This window comes from Marmota marmota, unplaced genomic scaffold, assembly GCF_001458135.2.
Source record: "Marmota marmota marmota unplaced genomic scaffold, marMar, whole genome shotgun sequence".
NCBI lineage: Eukaryota > Metazoa > Chordata > Mammalia > Rodentia > Sciuridae > Marmota > Marmota marmota.
This window is the reverse complement of record NW_026000057.1, coordinates 47,157,506-47,177,300: the sequence shown is the minus strand read 5'-3', so window position 1 is coordinate 47,177,300 and position 19,795 is coordinate 47,157,506. Positions and strand designations below refer to the sequence as shown.

The 19,795-nt window shown below is 33.2% G+C and overlaps 1 protein-coding gene across 6 annotated transcripts in view; it reads right to left on the bottom strand.

Moving 5' to 3' along the window:
- Window positions 1–19,795, bottom strand: part of LOC107141226 (N-deacetylase and N-sulfotransferase 3) — a 162,587-nt gene that overhangs the window by 71,058 nt on the left and 71,734 nt on the right. For 5 of the 6 annotated variants that reach the window (XR_007351417.1, XM_015484428.2, XM_048813841.1 and 2 more), the window contains exon 4: window positions 18,114–18,268. Coding sequence is in view for 5 of the 6 variants with exons in the window: in XM_015484428.2 (XP_015339914.1) it covers window positions 18,114–18,268 (155 nt within the window). In the remaining variant the exon portion in view is untranslated. Of the gene's footprint in view, window positions 1–18,113; window positions 18,269–19,382; window positions 19,605–19,795 lie in introns of all 6 variants that reach the window. The other variant, XM_048813844.1, reaches the window with a different exon arrangement.

Here is a 19,795-nt window from a genome sequence, read left to right as displayed (position 1 = left end):
CTCTCGCCATGCACAAAAGTTAACTCAAAATGGATCAAAGAGCTTGATATCAACTCAGAGACTCTGCATCTGATAGAAGAAAAAGTTGGCTACGATCTACATATTGTGGGATCCGGCTCCAAATTCCTTAATAGGACAACCATAGCACAAGAGTTAATAACTAAAATCAACAAATGGGACTTACTCAAACTAAACAGTTTTTTTCTCAGCAAGAGAAACAATAAGAGAGGTAAATAGGGAGCCTACATTCTGGGAACAAATGTTTACTCCTCACACTTCAGATAGAGACCTAATATCCAGAGTATACAAAGAACTCAAAAAAATAAACAATAAGATAACAAATAGCCCAATCAACAAATGGGCCAAAGACCTGAACAGACACTTCTCAGAGGATGACATACAATCAATCAATAAGTACATGAAAAAATGCTCACCATCTCTAGCAGTCAGAGAAATGCAAATGAAAACCACCCTAAGATACCATCTCACTCCAGTAAATTAGCAGCCATTATGAAGGCATACAACAAGTGCTGGAGAGGATGTGGGGAAAAGGGTACTCTTGTACATTGCTGGTGGGACTGCAAATTGGTGCAGCCAATTTGGAAAGCATTATGGAGATTCCTGGGAAAGCTGGGAATGGAACCACCATTTGACCCAGCTCTTGCCCTTCTGGGACTATTCCCTGAAGACCTTAAAAGAGCGTACTACAGGGATACTGCCACAACGATGTTCATAGCAGCACAATTCACAATAGCTAGACTGTGGAACTAACCTAGATGCCCTTCAATAGATGAATGGATTAAAAAATGTGGCATTTATACACAATGGAGTATTATGCAGCACTAAAAAATGACAGAATCATGGAATTTGCAGGGAAATGGATGGCATTACAGCAGATTATGCTAAGTGAAGCTAGCCAATCCCTAAAAAACAAATGCCAAATGTCTTTTTTGATATAATGAGAACAACTAAGAACAGAGCTGGGAGGAAGAGCAAGAGGAAAAGATCAACATTAAACAGAGACATGAGGTGGGAGGGAAAGGGAGAGAAAGGGGAAATTGCATGGAAATGGAAGGAGACCCTCATTGATATACAAAATTACATATAAGAGAATTTGAGGGGGAAGGTGAAAAAAACAAGAGAAAGAATTAAATTACAACAGATGGGGTAGAGAGAGAAGATGGGAGGGGAGGGGAGGGGGGATAGTAGAGAATAGGAAAGGTAGCAGAATACAACAGTTACTAATATGGCATTATGTAAAAATGTGGATGTGTAATTGATGTGATTCTGCAATCTGTATTTGGGGTAAAAATGGGAGTTCATAACCCACTTGAATTGAATGTATGAAATATGATATGTCAAGAGTTTTGTAATGTTTTGATTAACCAATAAAAAAAAAGAATTCATTTACAATTTATGTAAATTAACATTTACAATTTATGTGGGTTTAAATATTTCCTCCATTCACATTTTATTTTGCAGTAGGTTCTAGGAGAAGAATTTTTTTTTTGCTTTGACTGTTCAAATGGCTTCCTTAAGAACTATAACTATATGAGAGATTGTTTCACAAAGAAAATGATACATATTTTTCAGATGATAGGAGCATGTTTGGAAAATGAGATTCAAACCTTTTGACATAAAAAGGCTCATACCTGCACATACTATATCTACATACACACACACACACACACATATATGGTACTGTATATGTGCATATTATATATACACATTTATATGCATACATGTTTATATATGCATATCATATATACACACATAGGTATGTGTGTGCAGGTATAGCCTTTTTGTATATGTATCCACATATATATGTGTGTGTGTATATATACCTTCATATATATATATATATATATATATATATGAAGAAAACAAATTTATAAAACTCTTTTCTTGAATACAAGATATACTTTAAAACTTCTAAATTCATTTTTTTTTCCTAAAGTAAAAATAATGGTCGATACACAGATTTAAGCTTATGAGGGCCTGTGGGGCCACCAGCACCAAGGGTAGGAGTCCTTTAGCAATTGCTGTGACTAAGGAAAACAAAGAATGGCAGTGACTATTGGCAATGTGGTCCAATATATGTAAAGTTACTGTTCAAAGGAAACTGGACAAAACCTAATATAGCTCTGGGCAAGTTGAATTTATTTCTAGGTTAGAGAATTAAGGTTCAGTACTGCATGCTAAGGTTGTTAAATATTAGAATAATTCACATGATAAATGAAATCTTGAAAGATGTGATCAACAAATGAATTTGGCTTTCTTTTTTTGGTTGTGTAATAGAGGAGTTCTGCAAGAATCAATTAGGTTAAAATTTAAAATTCTGTTTCTTCAACATAATCTTTGTGGTTTTAGAAATAATCTTATATTCAGATGCTAAATATAAATGCACTAATGTAATCCATGAGTTACATTAACATGTGCAATGTTATTTCATTGTATTTAAGGAAGTAATAATCTCCTAAAATGTGCTTGGCAGTTTAATATAAATATAGTTACTATTTGTAGATTTGGACAATAGATAACCCTGAAGTCTTCTTTTAATTCATAATATAAAGTTCTGTCTGCTGGCTGGTATTTTAAAAACTTACTGTGATGATCAGTTTGTTTTTAGTGAATTTGGTTTAACTATTTAAAATCATCTTCTGTTGCAGTTATGGTGTAATAAAGAATTTGGTTAGTCTTCCTCATTCCTGGTTCCTTAAATCTTTGGAATTTTCCTAGTAATGGGAACGTCTTTGTTATTCACGATGGGAACATGAGATCATTTATGAGTATGCCATTCCATGGGATGTGACTATACCAGAAAACACGAAACATGTCAGTACAGAGATGGGGCTTTGAGGTAGGTAGTATCAGCCACACACATGGTAGGAACAATGAGTTTTATTCAGGGTAGAAACAATGAGCTTTATTGGAACAATGAGTTTTATTCGGACCTCCAGGGTCACTGAGAGTTGGAAATTAAATCCATACATATGTTCAATGAGTCCATCAATCTTGTCTATTAGATGAAATCTAATAAAAACTGGAATTTGAGGCTTAGATAAGTTTCCTTAGTTGGTGATATTGCTATGGATTGAGAAAACTTAGTAATGAGATGTTCTTTGTCTAAAAGTTTGGAAAACAAAAGTCATGGTTACAAGAACAAAAGTAGCAAAATCTTTAGATAAAGGCATTAAAAGTGTTAATAATGAAATCTTGGGAACTGGAAAGACATATTAACTCATGAAACAGAAGTGTGACCTTATCACTCTGAGGTTACTTATCTCTGAATAGAGTATGTAGTGTTTAATTATATAGTAAGAAAATAATCTTATTTCTAGACCTAAAGATAACCAAAACCATGATAATGAAATTATCAACATATCAGGAAGGCTGAAGACAGAGAGCAGCACAGTTTCATGGTGAAAACATACATTTATGAGTCCTTGGCTCAGTCTCAATGCTCAATTTCATTGACCAGAGGACCATGTAGCTTTACCAAGTTTTAATTCCCTCACTTAACAAAGAGGCATTATAAAACTAATTCTTTCACAGTTTTAGACACTGAAATAAATAAGCAAAATTATTGGCTAATTTTCTTTTACTCAATTAACATTTCCTCTTTCTTTTTGAAACAACTAATTAAGAAAAAATACAATGGGCTGGGGATGTGGCTCAAGCGGTTGCGCACTCGCCTGGCATGCGTGAGGCCCGGGTTCGATCCTCAGCACCACATACAAAACAAAGATGTTGTGTCCGCCGATAACTAAAAAATAAATATTAAAAAAAAAATCTCATTCTCTCTCTCTCTCTCTCTCTCTCTCTCTCTCTCTCTCTCTCTCTCCCTCTCTCACACTCTTTTAAAAAAAATAAAAAAAGAAAAAATACAAAGATAAACTATCACTCTGCCACCAAGAAATTAGAATTTTTATTTAAGAGGAGACATTTCTGAAAAATACAGTATATGATCAGTTGTATGTATAAACAGATTTACTTGACAGTATAAATTTAGACTGAAAAGAAATTGACATTATGTATAAAGAAAGTAGAAGTAGAAACCAAATAAATTTCTTCTGACAAAATCAATTGATATTAGTTGTAAAGTGGGAGGTAAGTAATAATCAGGTATACCACAAATTTGATAAGACTATAGCAATGATATCAGTTAAAACCCTCCCTTGACACCACATATTCTCCTTCAAGTATGACTGCAAGTAACCAGCTTATTTATTTGCTGAGTTTAAATCATATTCAGTAAGTCAAATGCATAAAGAAATTTCAGAAACAAAGTTGAGCTAAAAATTTAGTACTAGTACTGAAAAAAGGATTATAAAATGTGCATAACTCTATTTTAAACTTCAATTTCTTTTGTAATTTCTAAGAAAACTTTATTTGGGGGTCATGCAATAGATTCTTTCCCAGTCTTTGCTAGTAACTATATAACTTAATTTAAGTACTTCTCCATTTAACAGGGCATGTTGTTTTCTTCTTTTAAGTTCTCATCAAAATTTTTGAAGTGTTGTCTTCACTTTGTTGAGTGTCTCATAAACAAACAAGACACTAAAGGATGTGCTTTTTGAGAGTACTCAAAAGTATGATGTAAACACTTATACTTGCCACAGGCTGATTTTTTTTTTTAATCACTGAGATTTATTCAGGTGAAACAAAAGAAGGAACATTTACATAGCTGTGAAATGAAGAATTTATGAGGCTTTATTTTTTATGCTATACTGAAACAACTAAAAAGAAAATTAACTAGGGATACAATGAAGGAAGAGGAAGGTTTATTTTAATGTAGTTTTCTCAGTTTGGAACAATGAGTTTTATTCGGACCTCCAGGGTCACTGAGATATAAAAAAGCTACAAATGATTTAGGGACAGTCTCAATTCCCAGAGTACTTTCACACTCATTTAATCTTCTTGAAATGTACAAGATTGATTAAACTAGGAATCTAGCACAAATTTTAATTTGATTTTGATATTCCTGAAAGAATATAGAAGTTGGTGATGGATGATGTTTACTTTATATAATTATTGCATAACCTCTGATATTTACAATACAGACCAGGAAGGTAAAGTTTATGGTGCTGGTTGCACAAACACAAAAAAACTGCATAAATCATATGAACATCTATTTAAGAGAGAACACTATAAAAAGTCAGATTTTATTAGCATACTATAGTAACTCAGCCACATCAATGTTTATAGCAGGTTAATTTACAATAGCTAAACTGTGGAAGCAACCTAGATGCCCTTCAATAGATGAATGGATAAAGAAACTGTGGTATATACACATAATGTAATATTACTCAGCATTAAAAGATAATAAAATTATGGCATTTGCAGGTAAATGGATGGAGTTTGAGAACATCATGCTACATTTTTTTATCCATTCAACTATTGAAGGGCATCCAGTTTGGTTCCATAGTTTAGCTATTGTGAATAGTGCTGCTATAAATATTGATGTGGCTGTGTCCCCACAGTATGCTGTTTTTAAGTCCTTTGGGTATAGACCAAGGAGAGGGATATCTGGGTCAAATGGTGGTTCCATTCCCAATTTTCCAAGAAATCTCCATATTGCTTTCGACATTAGCTACACCAATATGCAGTCCCACCAGCAGTGTATGAATGTACTTTTTTTCCCTACATCCTCGCCAACACTTATTATTGTTTGTATGCATAATAGCTGCCATTCTATTGAATGGTTTTGATTTGCATTTCTCTAATTGCTAGTAATGATAAACATTTTTTTCATATATTTGTTGATTGATTATATATCATCTTCTGAGAAGTGTTTGTTCAGGTCTTTGGCCCACTTATTGATTGGGTTATTTGTTTTTTTGGTACTTAGCTTTTTGAGTTCTTTATATACCCTAGAGATTAGTGCTCTATCTGATGTGTGAGGGGTAAAGATATGCTCCCAAGATGTAGGCTCTCTATTCACCTCACAGATTGTTTCTTCTGCCAAGAAGAAACTTTTTAGTTTGACTCCATCCCATTTATTGATTCTCGACTTTAATTCTTGCTCCACAGGAGTCTTATTAAGGAAGTTGGGACCTAATCTCACATGATGGACGTTAGAGCCTACTTTTTCTTCTATTAGACACAGGGTCTCTGGTTTTATTCCTAAATCTTTGACAATTTTGAGTTGAGTTTTGTTCATGGTGAGAGATAGGGCTGTAATTTCATTTTGTGGCATATGGATCTCCAGTTTTCCCAGCACCATTTGTGGAAGAGGCTGTCTTTTATCCAATGCATGTTTTTTGCACCTTAGTCTAATATAAGATAATTGTAATTTTGTGGGTTAGTCTCTGTGTCCTCTGTTCTGTACCATTGGTCTACCAGTCTGTTTTGGTGTTAATACCATGCTGTTTTTGTTACTATTGCTCTGTAATACAGTTTAAGGTATGGTATAGTGATGCCACCTGCTTTACTCTTCCTGCAAAGGATTGCTTTAGCCATTCTGGGTCTCTTATTTTTCCAGATGAATTTCATGATTGCTTTTTCTTTTTCTATGACAAATGTCATTGGAATTTTGATCAAAATTGCATTAAATCTATATAGTGCTTTTGGAAGTATGGTCATTTTGATAATACTAATTCTGCCTATCCAAGATCTAGGTAGATCTTTCCATCTTCTAAGGTCTTCTTTGATTTTGGTCATTAGGGTTCTATAATTTTCATTATACAGATCTTTCACCTCTTTCGTGAAGTTGATTCCTAAGGTTTTTTTTTTTTTTTTTTTAAGGCTATTGAAAATTGGGTGGTTTTCCTCATTTCCCTTTCTGAGGATTTGTCACTGATATATAAAAATGCCTTTGCTTTATGGGTATTGATTTTATATCTTGCTACATTGCTGAACTCAATTACTAGTTTTAGAATGTTCTGGTGCAATTTTTAGGGTCTTCTAGGTATAGAATCATATCATTAGTAAATAGCCTTCATGATGTTGAGATATGTTCTTGTTTTCCCTAGTTTTTCTAGTGTTTTGAACATAAAGGGGTGTTATATTTTGTCAAATGCTTTCTGCATCTATTGAGATAATCATATGATTCTTATCTTTGAGCATATTGATGTGATGAATTACATTTATTGATTTCTGTATGTTGAACCAACTTTGCATCCCTGGGATGAATCCCACTTGATCATGGTGCATGATCTTTTTGATATGCTTTTGTATTCAATTTGCCAGAATATTATTGAGAATTTTTGCATCTATGTTCATTAGAGATATTGGTCTGAAGTTTTTTGTGGTTGTTTTTTAATATGTCTTTGCCTGGTTTTGGAATCAGAGTGATATTGGCCTTATGGAATGAGTTTGAAAGTGCTGCCTCTTTTTCTATTTCCTGAAATGAATTGAAGATAATTGGTATTAGTTCTTCTTTACAGGTATTATAGAACTCAGCTGTGTATCCATCTGGTTGGCAGACTTTTGATGGCATCTTGAAATTGATCTGCTTAAATTCTGTATATCATCCTGATTCTATTTGGGCAAATTATATGACTCTAGAAATTTGTCGATGCCTTTGGTATTTTCATTTTATTAAAGCACAAGTTCTCAAAATAATTTCTAATTATCTTCTGTATTTCTGTAGTATCTGTTGTGATATTTCCTTTCATCACATATGTTAGTGATTTGAGTTTTCCCTCTCCTTCTCTTTGTTAGCATGGCTAAGGTTCTGTCAATTTTACTTAATTTTTTGAAGAACCAACTTGTTGTTTTGTCAATTTTTTCAATTGTTTCTTTTGTTTCAGTTTCATTAATTTCAGCTCTGATTTTAATTATTTCCTGTCTTCTGCTTTTGGTGTTGATTTGTTCTTTTTCTAGGGCTTTGAGATATAATGTTAAGTCATTTATTTGTTGACTTTTTCTTATTTTAAAGAATGAACTCCATGCAATGAACTTTCATCTTAGAACTGCTTTCATAGTGTTCCAGAGATTTCAGTATGTTGTATCTGTGTTCTCATTCACCTCTAAATTTTTTTTCATCTCCTTCTTGATGTCTTCTGTAACCCATTGTTCATTCAGTAGCATATTATTTACTCTACAGATGTTGGAGTAGCTTTTATTTCTTATTTTATCAGTGATTTCTAATTTCATTCCATTATGATCTGATAGAACGCAGGGTAGTATCTCTACTTTTTTATATTTGCTAACAGTTGCTTTGTGGCATATTACATGGTCTATTTTAGAGAAGGACCCATGTGCTGCTGAGGATAAAATGTATTCTCTCATTGAAGGATGAAATATTCTATATATGTCAGTTAAGTCTAAGTTATTGATTGTATTATTGAGTTCTAGATTTTCTTTTGCAAGCTTTTGTTTGGATTGGATGATCTATCTATTGATTAAGAGGTATGGTAAAGTCATCCAAAATTATTTTGTTGTAGACTATTTGACTCTTGAACTTGAGAAGAGTTTGTTTGATGAACATAGATGCTCCACTGTTTGGGGCATATATATTTATAATTGTTAAGTCTTGTTGGTGTATAGTTCCCTTGAGTAGTATGTAGTGTCCTTCTTTATACTTTTTGACTGACTTTACCTTGAAGTCTGCTTTATTTGATATGAGAATGGAAACCTCTGCTTGCTTCCACAGTCCATGTGAGTAGTATGATTTTTCCCAAACCTTCACCTTTAGTCTGTGGATGTCTTTTTCTATGAGATGAGTCTCTTGGAGACAGCATATTGTTGGGTCCCTCCCCACTTTTTTTGATCCAATCTGCTAGTCTATGTCTTTTGATTGGTGAGTTTAGGCAGTTGACATCCAGGGTTATTATTGAGACATGATTTGTATTCCTAGCCATTTTTGTTTATTTTTGGTATTTAACATGACTTGGTTTCTCCTCTGATTAGATTTTCCTTTAATGTAATTCCTCTCTCTGCTGATTTTCATCATTGTTTTTCATTTCTTCTTCATGGAATACTTTGCTGAGGATGTTCTGTAGTGCAGACTTCTAGTTGTAAATTCTTTTAACTTTTGTTTATCATGGAAGATTTTTATTTTGTCATCAAATCTAAAGCTTAATTTTGCTGGATATGATTCTTGGTTGGCATCCATTTTCTTTCAGAGCTTGGTATATGTTGTTCCATGATCTCCTGGCTTTGTTGGTCTGGGTTGAAAAATCTACTGAGATAGGAATTGGTCTCCCCCTATATGTGTTCTGATTTGTCTCTCTTGCAGCTTTTAAGATTGTATCCTTATTCTGTATGCTAGGCATTATCATTATAATGTGCCTTGGTGTAGATCTGTTGTAATTTTGTATATTTCGTGTCCTGAAAGCCTCTTGAATTTGGTTTCCAATACATTCTTCATGCTTGGGAAATTTTCTGAGATTATCTCATTGAAAAGATTGTGCATTCCTTTTATTTGAAACTCTTTGCCTTCCTCTATCCCAATAACTCTTAGATTTGATCTTTTGATGCTGTCACATAATTTTTGGATGTTCTGTTCAGGGTTTCTAATTATCTTCACTGTGTGATCAACTTTATTTTCCAGGTAGTATACTTTGACTTCATTATCTGATGGTCTTTCTTCTAAGTGATTGAATCTATTGAGTTTTTTAATTTGATTTGTTGTATCCTTCATTTCAAGGATTTCTGTTTTTTGTTTTTTTGGTTTTTTTTCAGAATCTCTATCTCCCTCTTAAAATAATCTTTTGCTACCTGTATTTGCTCTCTTATCTCATTGTTGGAATGATCAATTTTTGCCTGTATTTGCTCATTTGGGTCGTTCTTTAATTCACAAATCATTTTAATTATGAACCTTCTGAGCTTCTTCTCTGAAATTTCATCAACTTCGCTATCTGTGGGTTCTGTTATTATAGTGTCCTGGATTGTTTGGGGGCACTTTCCTCCCCCTTTTTGTTTTTCATGTTGTCTATGTGTCTTCCTTTCTTACAGTGTGGATCTGAGTTATTACAGTTTCTTCCCTATATTCTTGTAGTACCTGTGCAGTTTGTCTGTACCTCTCCTTAATGTTGGGCTTCCAGACACTGCTGGTGTCCCTCAATGAATGCTACTGAATCCTAGATCTGGGTCCTATACAAGTTGGTGTGAGTGGATCTTTGCCACTGGGCTTGACCTCCCTTGGTGGTCTGCTGGTCAGAAGGGTTCATCCTTCCTCAGAGGCTAGGCTCTGGTGGGTGTCTGCCCTGCAGTGTGTCTGGGACCTGCACAGGCTAGTCCCAGCTCTGTCATTTTGAAAATGAAGATGATAGTGAGAGGGTTGTGAAGAGCAGTAAATAATATTAATAAGATAAGTAAATACATTTATTAAATTAATAGATGTTACAGCCACACAATAAATGTTCAATATGGAATTCTGGTATATGCTAGAGTTTTTAAGAGATGAAAGGAAGTACACATACCAATGACAAAAACTAACAAAACATAGAAAACAAATTAAAGAGGTAGTAAAACAATGCCAATGAGATTAAATCTCAGAATAAGTTTATTTTCCAGAAATTTCTAATCAAAAATAAATCTAGGGGTTGAGGTTGTGGCTCAGCAGTAGAACCCTCACCTAGCACATGCAAGGCCTGGGATTCAATTCTCAGCCCCACATAAACATAAATAAATAAAATAAAGGTGTTGTGCCCAACTACACCTAAAAAATAAATGTAAAAAAAAAATCTGATTAACAAAAAATAAGTTTACATGATTGTGTGGGGGAGGAAAAGAAGTTTGACATATTTTAATTGACAACAGAGTTTTAAAAGAGTTGAAACTATCTGCTTATCTTCTCTGCTTTATCAAGAGAAAAATATTTAAGATTTTTATGATGAGATAAACATAAAATTAGATAAAGAGGCAATTTGATAAAGTATTAACTATAATATACTAAATATTTCAAGCTTAGAAGGGCAAATTTTAACTAATATATAAAGCATGTAGATGTGATGTGCAAATCATTTTACTAATCAAAGAGAAATAACATATGATGCATAAGTTGAAAATATGTGAAACTTTCAAAACAGGAGAAAAATTAGAGCATTTTGGAAACTGTAAATCAATGAGCTTAATGTCAAACTGAAGAAATTTTAGAAGAGATTACTAGACAGGTGACTGAGAAGTAACAAAGAAGAAAGCAATAATTATAAGGAATTATTATGATTAATGCCTTTACTGTGTAAATTCCTTTTAAAATACAATTTCTAAATTGGTGTCAGAATAATGCCACACATATCTTCATTCTCAGTTTTAGAAAGATCCTTGACATACTTTTGTAATCCTTATGGATATTAGTTGAATTAACAGATTTGCAGTTTATAGGCCAACTATTTTTTAAAATTGTGACTACTGCACTTATGCTACCTTGGAATTAAAACTTTATTTATCTACCACATTTCTCTAGCTATGATATTATTATATTCAAATTTACCAACAACTTAATAGAAATACAGAAGTTATACTTATAAATTATAGGTATAACACAAACTGGGAAAATATAAAGCAAGTTAAATAACAAAATGAATCTTTAACAGGATGTTTATATACTGAAACACTGAATATATAAGAAATATGAAATGTTAAAGGGAAAGCAGTAATCTCAAGGATAGCATTTACTTAATGCAATAAATTGTACCAAAATAAATACAAGAAGGCCTAATAAATAGCTCATAAACAGAAACAGAGGTGTGATATAATGGCTTAACAAAATTAGTGTGATCTTTGGCTATATTAATAGAAGTAAATTGCACATGCAGAACAAAAAATATTTCACTGATATGTATATATATATATATATATATATATATATATATATATATTGATAGATAGATAGATATAGATAGATATATAGGTATATGTAAATCTATATCTAATCAGTGTACTATATTTTTCATATACCACAACATTTGTTAGGAAGGGGAAAGAGAAGTTAGAACTGATTCAATGATGGCATTTGGGATAATGAGGGTGTTTGAAAACCTATAGAATGCTTCAAGATACATAAGAAGAGAAACATAAGAAATTTATTAATTATGCTTTTTACTTTCTGTAGTTCTGATGCTTTGATATTGGGGTCTGGCTAATTCTGAAGAGACTGTGAGTTCCAGGGCCAGTGAATCCTAGAGATAGCAAACTATTACCTGAGAACACACTTTCCAAATGCAAATCAACCAAATCAGACCCTCTATACTCAACCATCTCCTTTATTAGGTTCTCAGGCAATGATCAAAATATTCCTTGCTTTAATCATCTCAAGGCCAATGACCAGACAATTAGAAATAGCCCTTATACTTCAGAACCTACTGAACATATTCAAAGTAGCTGATCCGAGGCATGCCTACCCTGCTTTGTCTAACCATTCCTAACCAAATCACAGTATTCTTGTGCATATTTCCCCACTGTCCACTCTGCCTCCTAACCAATTCTGGTGCTTCTTCGTGTAACTCTACAAGTATGACATGCCTCTCCCTCTTGGGGAAATCTGAATAATAAACTCGTTTCAATGTCAGTTGTCTCCTGATCTGTTGAGCCACAGCACAGAAATAATACCAGAAATATTATATAATAATAACTTAAAATAATAATACATTTTAAGACCCTAATGAATAGAATCTTAAAAGCCCCAAGAAATATTTACTTTTATCAAGTAATCATTCATTGAACACTTATTAGCTGTCAAACACCCTTCTGTGTACATAAATTTTAATTAGAAAACCATACTTCTTAAATTTATAAGACTTTATTCTATCTTCTGTGATTTCCTTCATGATCCAATCCTAAGTCTTAAGACTGATTGATTACATTAAAGTATGTATTCAAAGGTACTTAAGATATTTACCAACCTGCCTGCCATTATGTTGACGAATCAGAATGCTGCCAGCTCCAGAATTAGAACTGGATGCTGGAGACTCATTCTGGACCAGCTTGGTCCCTTTAGTTGCTCAATAGTTTCAAGGTTTGGGACACCTTAGGGAAGGATGTGAGATGGTAATGAGGTTAGTGAGAGTAGTATTGTCACATTGTAATAACTGATATGCATGACCATACCAGTTCTCATCTTTTCTTTTTTTTTTTTTTTGAACTGACAACTGAACCCACGAGCTCTCTACCACTCAGTCCTTTTTATTTTTTATTATTTTATTTTAAGACAAAGTTTAACTAAGTTGCTGAATTTCTCATTATGTTGCTAAGGTAGGTTTCCAACTTGTGGTCCTTCTACCTCAGTCTCCTAAGTATCCAGGATTATAGGCATGCACCGCCACTCCCAGCCATACCAGAACTCTTTTAAGTATCAGCCTTGATACTATATCCCTTAGTCCTCTCTTCTATCTCTTGCCCTGTTCAAATTCTTTCAGTCATTCATTTTATGAAGTAAATTATATGCTTTGGTCATTCTGCTCAGAATAATGAAGTGGTCTATAAATTTAGAGTGGACTCTGCATCCTGATTGGAATTCTCCACTTCTATTCAGATCACTAAAATTATGCTTTTTAAGCATTAATAAAATGAAAATACAATGTCCTTTTTAATAAAGTGCTTTATTGAAATAAAAATTATAGGAATTATTCCTTCTCCAGCTGGCAAGCAAGCTAATTGAAAATTTATCACATATTCCTCAAGCCAGAAAGCCTTCCATATATTTTATATTGTATTTTGATACTAAATAAGCTTTATTTCCCATATTGGAAAAGTTAATGTGCTCACTAATCTAAAACTCTGTATAATTGACAACAAATATTCCAGTGGATATAAATTAGTAGGTTGTTCTGAACTTGAAAAAGAGGGAGGAAAAATGACACTATTTTTAAAAATGATAATATAATCAAAAGTATAATACTCAAAAAGACCTTATGTTTTCAGAAACATTGTTCTAATAATATTGTATATAACAATATTAATTGGATATTGGAAGAAATCTATGATAAAAATCTTTACTAATTATGGTATTATTAAATATTAACCTGAGAAACTGTGGTTGTATCTCAGTGGTAGAATGCTTGCTTTGCATGTACAAGGCTCTGGGCTTACTCCTCAACACAAAATAAATTAAAAATATAAAAAATAAAACATAAACTACCATTATTTGCCAAAAGTCATAACTAATTATTCAGTTGAGATTACATATTACTGATAATTTTTTGAAATTTAAATACAAAGTTATTTTACTTTCCAAATGATGGTTTTATCTTATTTTTAAGCCTATACTAGATATTTCAAACTGTATTTCAGGTCAATCGTTAATGTTATAATAGTTTTTTTTACCTTAGAATTGGTAACCTTTCAAAAATATATCTCCCCTTAAAATTTCAATTGAATTCCTCAATTAGCCCATATTTGGCAACTACAAGTTTTTTCTAAGCAACTTGTAGTGCTACATTTCCTTTGATGGCTGTAGTCATCAAATGCAAATTTGCTTAACAGATTTGTCTGACCTTCAATAATAAGCTATTAGACAGAGCTTTCAAAGCCAATTAAATGAACATCAAATTCCTTTGTGAATCAGAAATGTCCACATTGTGCAAAAGGATAATAGATCAGATGTATTTGCTAATACTCAACGTAAGAGACAGGTGTTTGGCTGAAGATAGTGAAAGCAGGGGACCAGAGTTTTAGATTATAGTCTCAGATTCTTTTAGCTGGAAGGGTACTTTAAATGCCGTCTAACATAATCACCATTTGAATATTGCACCTATGACCTCTATTCTTGTTTTGAATGCCCATATTCTCTTAAGGGAACACAGTGCTTCTTTGCATGTTCATTTAATTTCTCCTTTGGAAATCATTCATGCTCATATTGAAATCCAGAGCCTTCAAGAAAATGGAGAGAAACAAGATATAAACCAATTTAGAAAAGCAATATTAATAATTTATTATTAATAATTAACATTAATAATTTACTTGATGCAGCTAGTAAGTAGACATTTGAGACACAATTTAATTCAATTTTTCACTGATTTTTTTTCTATGTTGGTAACTTTAGTCATATGCAAAATTCCTCAGATTCAGTTGTTTGTCTCCTGAATCATTTTAGAATCTGTCTATGATAAGAATCTTTAGGGAACCCAAGGGAAAAGGTGAATTCCACCTAGACTTTTCTGTTTCCCTTAAACTATCAAGGTTACCATATATTCTCCTTGATTACTAGGCAGAAGAGAAATCTAGATTTATACCTGTGTATTGGAGACATGGTGACATAATTTATGTAATATTAAAAGACTTGGTTTTATGGTTTTAATTCTACCTTCAGGAAGCTTTATAATCACTGATTGAGTCACCATGCTACTCTGGCTCTCATTTTCCTCATCTACAAATGGAGAATAAATACAACTAAAATTCAGTGTTGTTGTGAGAATTAAAAGAAATAGTATAGAACATATAGCAAACTAAAACCCTTCATCTTGTCTCATTCTCCTTAAATACACTAGCAATGTGATTTGGGAAACTTAATGCATTAAATGAAAAGTAAATGGGTTAACTAACTCATATATACAAATTGTGCAAAATTCACAATATTCAAATATCATTTCAGTACAAATAAACTTTTAAAAATAAGGATACTATCCCTCCTGTCACTTCAAACTCTTTAGGAGCCCAAGCAAAAATTGAAGGTAGCATTATTATTATATTAAATAAAATGATATAAATAAAACCAAACAAATAAGAACAGTAGCTGTTATCTACTGGGTGTTATGTGCTAATCACTGTTCTCAAATACTTAACACATATATTTTTTCTCGTGCTGTTATGGCTGGGAACCAACTAATCCTAGATGCAGTATTCTTTCCTGTCTACTCTTGACACCCCGCAACCATCCACTGGTTTTATATTTGATTAAACATTAAAAATACATTTGGTATTATTTCCAAAGATCCTTTACAACTGCCTCAAGAACCATGATTTGGATTGTCAATATGCAGTAAGACATCAATTTCGTCATTAATCTTTGCTTGATACTGCAATTAGAAGGTTAAAAATTATTAGATTCTGATTTTGAATTATTCTTTCCATTTATGATGCTTTTTAGTCAGGAATTTTCAAAAATGCATATAAGCCTGACTATTTTCACTACATGTACTCAAGTATTTACAGCCATTTTAAATACGAACATAATATTGGCATTTATTGATTCATTCACTGATTTATTCATTCAAATAATAATAAAACACCTATCATTCTATATACTACTCTTCTTTCATAACAGTGAATGCCATCTTTTGTCAAATATGTCTTGACACAAGATACTTTTAAGGCTTTGAAAAAACAACAAAACCCTCTCTTTACTTCTCATTATTTTATCTTTTATTGTTGCTTTCTTCTACTGTATTTACATATTTCCTTTTCTCACAAATTCCTTTCTCCCTTTTACTACAGATTTATGAAGCAACTACCAAGTCATTTTCTGCTTCATCATCTCTTTCTAATTAACACTGCTAACATTAGAAGCCTTAGATGTCTACCTCTTCCATTGAAATAGGAATTTTAGTACTCTCAGTTACAAATCATGACAGTATTTGCTGAATTTTACATGATGGTTACTATTTTTGTTTATACTTTTTGGGAAAAATATATCCATCTTACAGGAGTTTGCAAATACCATCAAAATACTTTCATATCAATGTGCATGAGCACTATTTTAGCTTTCTTAATAAAATGTCAATGCATAGCAAGTTTGCCCTTGAAACTTTTTTCCTCCAAAGAGTACACTTAAGTTAAAAGGTAAGTATGAACTCTTTATGTTACATATAATAAACTTGATTTTCTACAGTGGTGAGAAAAAAAAAAGAAGTAGGTTTTATAAATTCTAACCCTTTCTTGCATAAGTTTGAGTAAGATAACATGGAGACAAATTACTTGAGCTCTTGACTCTAGTAGTTCATACAATACCATTATATATAAGTGGGCTTTAGTACCCTCTCTGCTTGCAACTCTATTTCCTCTCGTTATGTACTTATTAAAAGTTTTTCTTTAAAGTCCCTTGTTGTCATGAGCCATCCATGGGCTATGTATGTATGAGCTATGCGCATTTGATCATATGAGGGGACTGGCCTAATGTTACTGCCTGATTGGGCTATGTGACCTATGTGTCCTTCTCACTCTGCCTATGATACCACACAGCTCCTGAGATTAGTGTAGCTTTCCAAGATGTCAGTCAATCTGCTGACCACCACAATACATCACCAAGTAAGACTCCACCCTTCGAAACCCAATCCCTTGCCTTATTTGGGTGGATCTGTCTTGAATGTCTTTCCCCTAAATAAAAACAGGGGTTCAGGGTGTGCTCTCTCTCTTGCCTCTTGCCTCCCTTGCTCTCTTTGCTTTCCAGAATAGGAGCTGAGGTCTCAGAGCCATCCCTGACACCCAAAAAAGGTATTTCTGGGTGTGTGTGTGTGTGTGTGTGTGTGTGTGTTTTGTTGTTGTTGTTGCCAGCCCAGCCACACTCGGTCCCAAGTCACAAACCCTTCAGTCTAAAGCAGTATATCTTGCTTCAACCAAGCAAATGTTCCATCTATATAACATCTATGTTGGAACTGTCTTTCAATAGTTTTTCTTTCATTTCCACAGTATTCCTAGACAGAATCTTTATTACCTCATATCCACTTTACGGTAACCTACCTGGTCTTTTCCCTCAGCCTCATTTTACTCCAACTCATCCTGGTACTTAACTCTATTAATATTTCAGGAAGTTCCTAATTCCATTTCCACAAGAACTGGCCTTTCATCATTTCCAATGACACTTGTTTCTCTGAACCATGAATTTGTGTATTGAAGGTTTGACACTAAGTCATGAAATATCTCATTTTATTGCATAATTGTTTTATGTGCATACTTCTACCTCCCCAGCACAGCAGAAACCTCCTTCTAGACAGAAAACATGTCTTAGGAGCTCTGACTGAAATGACATATAACTGAGTCCTGAATTTTGTGAAGTCTCTCTTAAATTAGAGCCCTCAATGCATTAGCATAATGATATGCACCCCATACAAACTCAAAAGCCACATATTGAAAGCCTGCAATATGGAGCTTTTTAACAATCACATAGTAAATCTGCTTAACAAGCGTCAAAATATCAAGAGCCTCAAAAATGTTTTCAGTAAAAAATCTTGTCATTTCTCTAATAAGTAAACACTAGTTCAATGTAATCGTCAACATGAGTTACTTACCAAGGCAAATTTTTTGTTGAGAATCATCTGCTCCACCAAAGATGACTCATTATGGAAGAGATGGGGCTGCATATGACTCCACATATGAGGAAACCACCAGAACTCATCAACAGACCCCAAAAGACAGTCATCCCCTTCATCTTCCTCTTCAGTTCCTTTAGGGGGGAAGTGATTATTTAATTAATTCCAGTTACACTATTCTGCCACTATCTATCTATCTATCTATCTATTTATCTAATTTATACTCTCATATATTACATTTACACTACCTTACATACATATAAGGATTTGAACATAAAATGTAACAAAGCAAAATCTGTTATGCAAAAACCAGTGATTGTTATAAAGCAGTTTTTAATATGGTTAAACAAGAGACATGGATGTATATAACCACTGCAAGATGGATGTATGTCCACTCCCAAGGACATTAAAACTCTTCTCTTTTAGCATCTTTGTACAATTTGTAGTTTGAAGAAAATGGGGGAAATAGAAAATGTAACCATTGGAATTTAAAGTATGGAAAGTTGTGATAGAGCCCTAGTAGTAAATCATTTTGACATGGGTTATATATACAGTCACAACAAAATAATTTCATAATTCATTTGGGTCCCTCAGGAAACCATGTCATTTAAGATTAAGTCAGTTATTCATTGCAATTTTCACACTGAAAATAGGCAAAAGTCTCTTGGGATTTCTCAGTAATCAATTCATTGCTGATCTCTATCTCCCCAGGAATACGATTGTGGGTAAAGTAAACTGAGGGTCCCTAGTTTATAAAAAGTCTCTTGCCAGGTGCTTTTGCATTCCATTCCTTGTTACATAGGACTATCTTTTCCTGAATCTATTTTGTCATTTCTCCTTCACTCATTTTTCTTTGTTTTCGTTTTCTTTTTTTTTTTTTTATTGGTTGTTCAAAACATTACAAAGCTCTTGACATATCATATTTCATACATTTGATTCAAGTGGGTTATGAACTCCCATTTTACCCCATATACAGATTGCAGAATCACATTGGTTACACATCCACGTTTTTACATATTGCCATACTAGTGACTGTTGTATTCTGCTATCTTTCCTAATTATACTTTGCTCAAATTTATTTATGAAGACAGAGTGACTCATCTCAGTGATCTTCAGAAAGACAGCTCAGACATTACCCTTTCCTGTACACCACAGTGAATCTATGAGTAAAATGTGTGTACACTGTAATCATGCAGGGGTTAGACAAACGACGTCTGTCTGCCCTCCAACTGATTTATCTTAACTCACATAGTAGGCATAGTAGTAGGTCTGTCCTGTTTTTTCTTGATAGCTCTGTTTTATCTGATTTTCTTTAACCCCACTTTAGGCATGTTATAAATAAAAAGTAATTATATTGAGAACAATTGCCAAACATTATGATTAAAAGCAGCTGAAATGTAGTTGTTCATGGTTGGATTGCCTCAGCATCCTGCTGTCCATTTTTTCTCCAGCTCTGCCCTCCTTGTCAAACTGGAGGTAGAAGAAAGAGAAGTCAAATTCGTCAATTTTTTTTTTTAATTTTTTATTGTGGGTTGTTCAAAACATTACAAATTTCTTGACATATAATATTCCACACTTTGATTCAAGTGGGTTATGAACTCCCACCTTCACCCCATACACAGATTGCAGAATCACATCAGTTACACATCCATTGATTTACA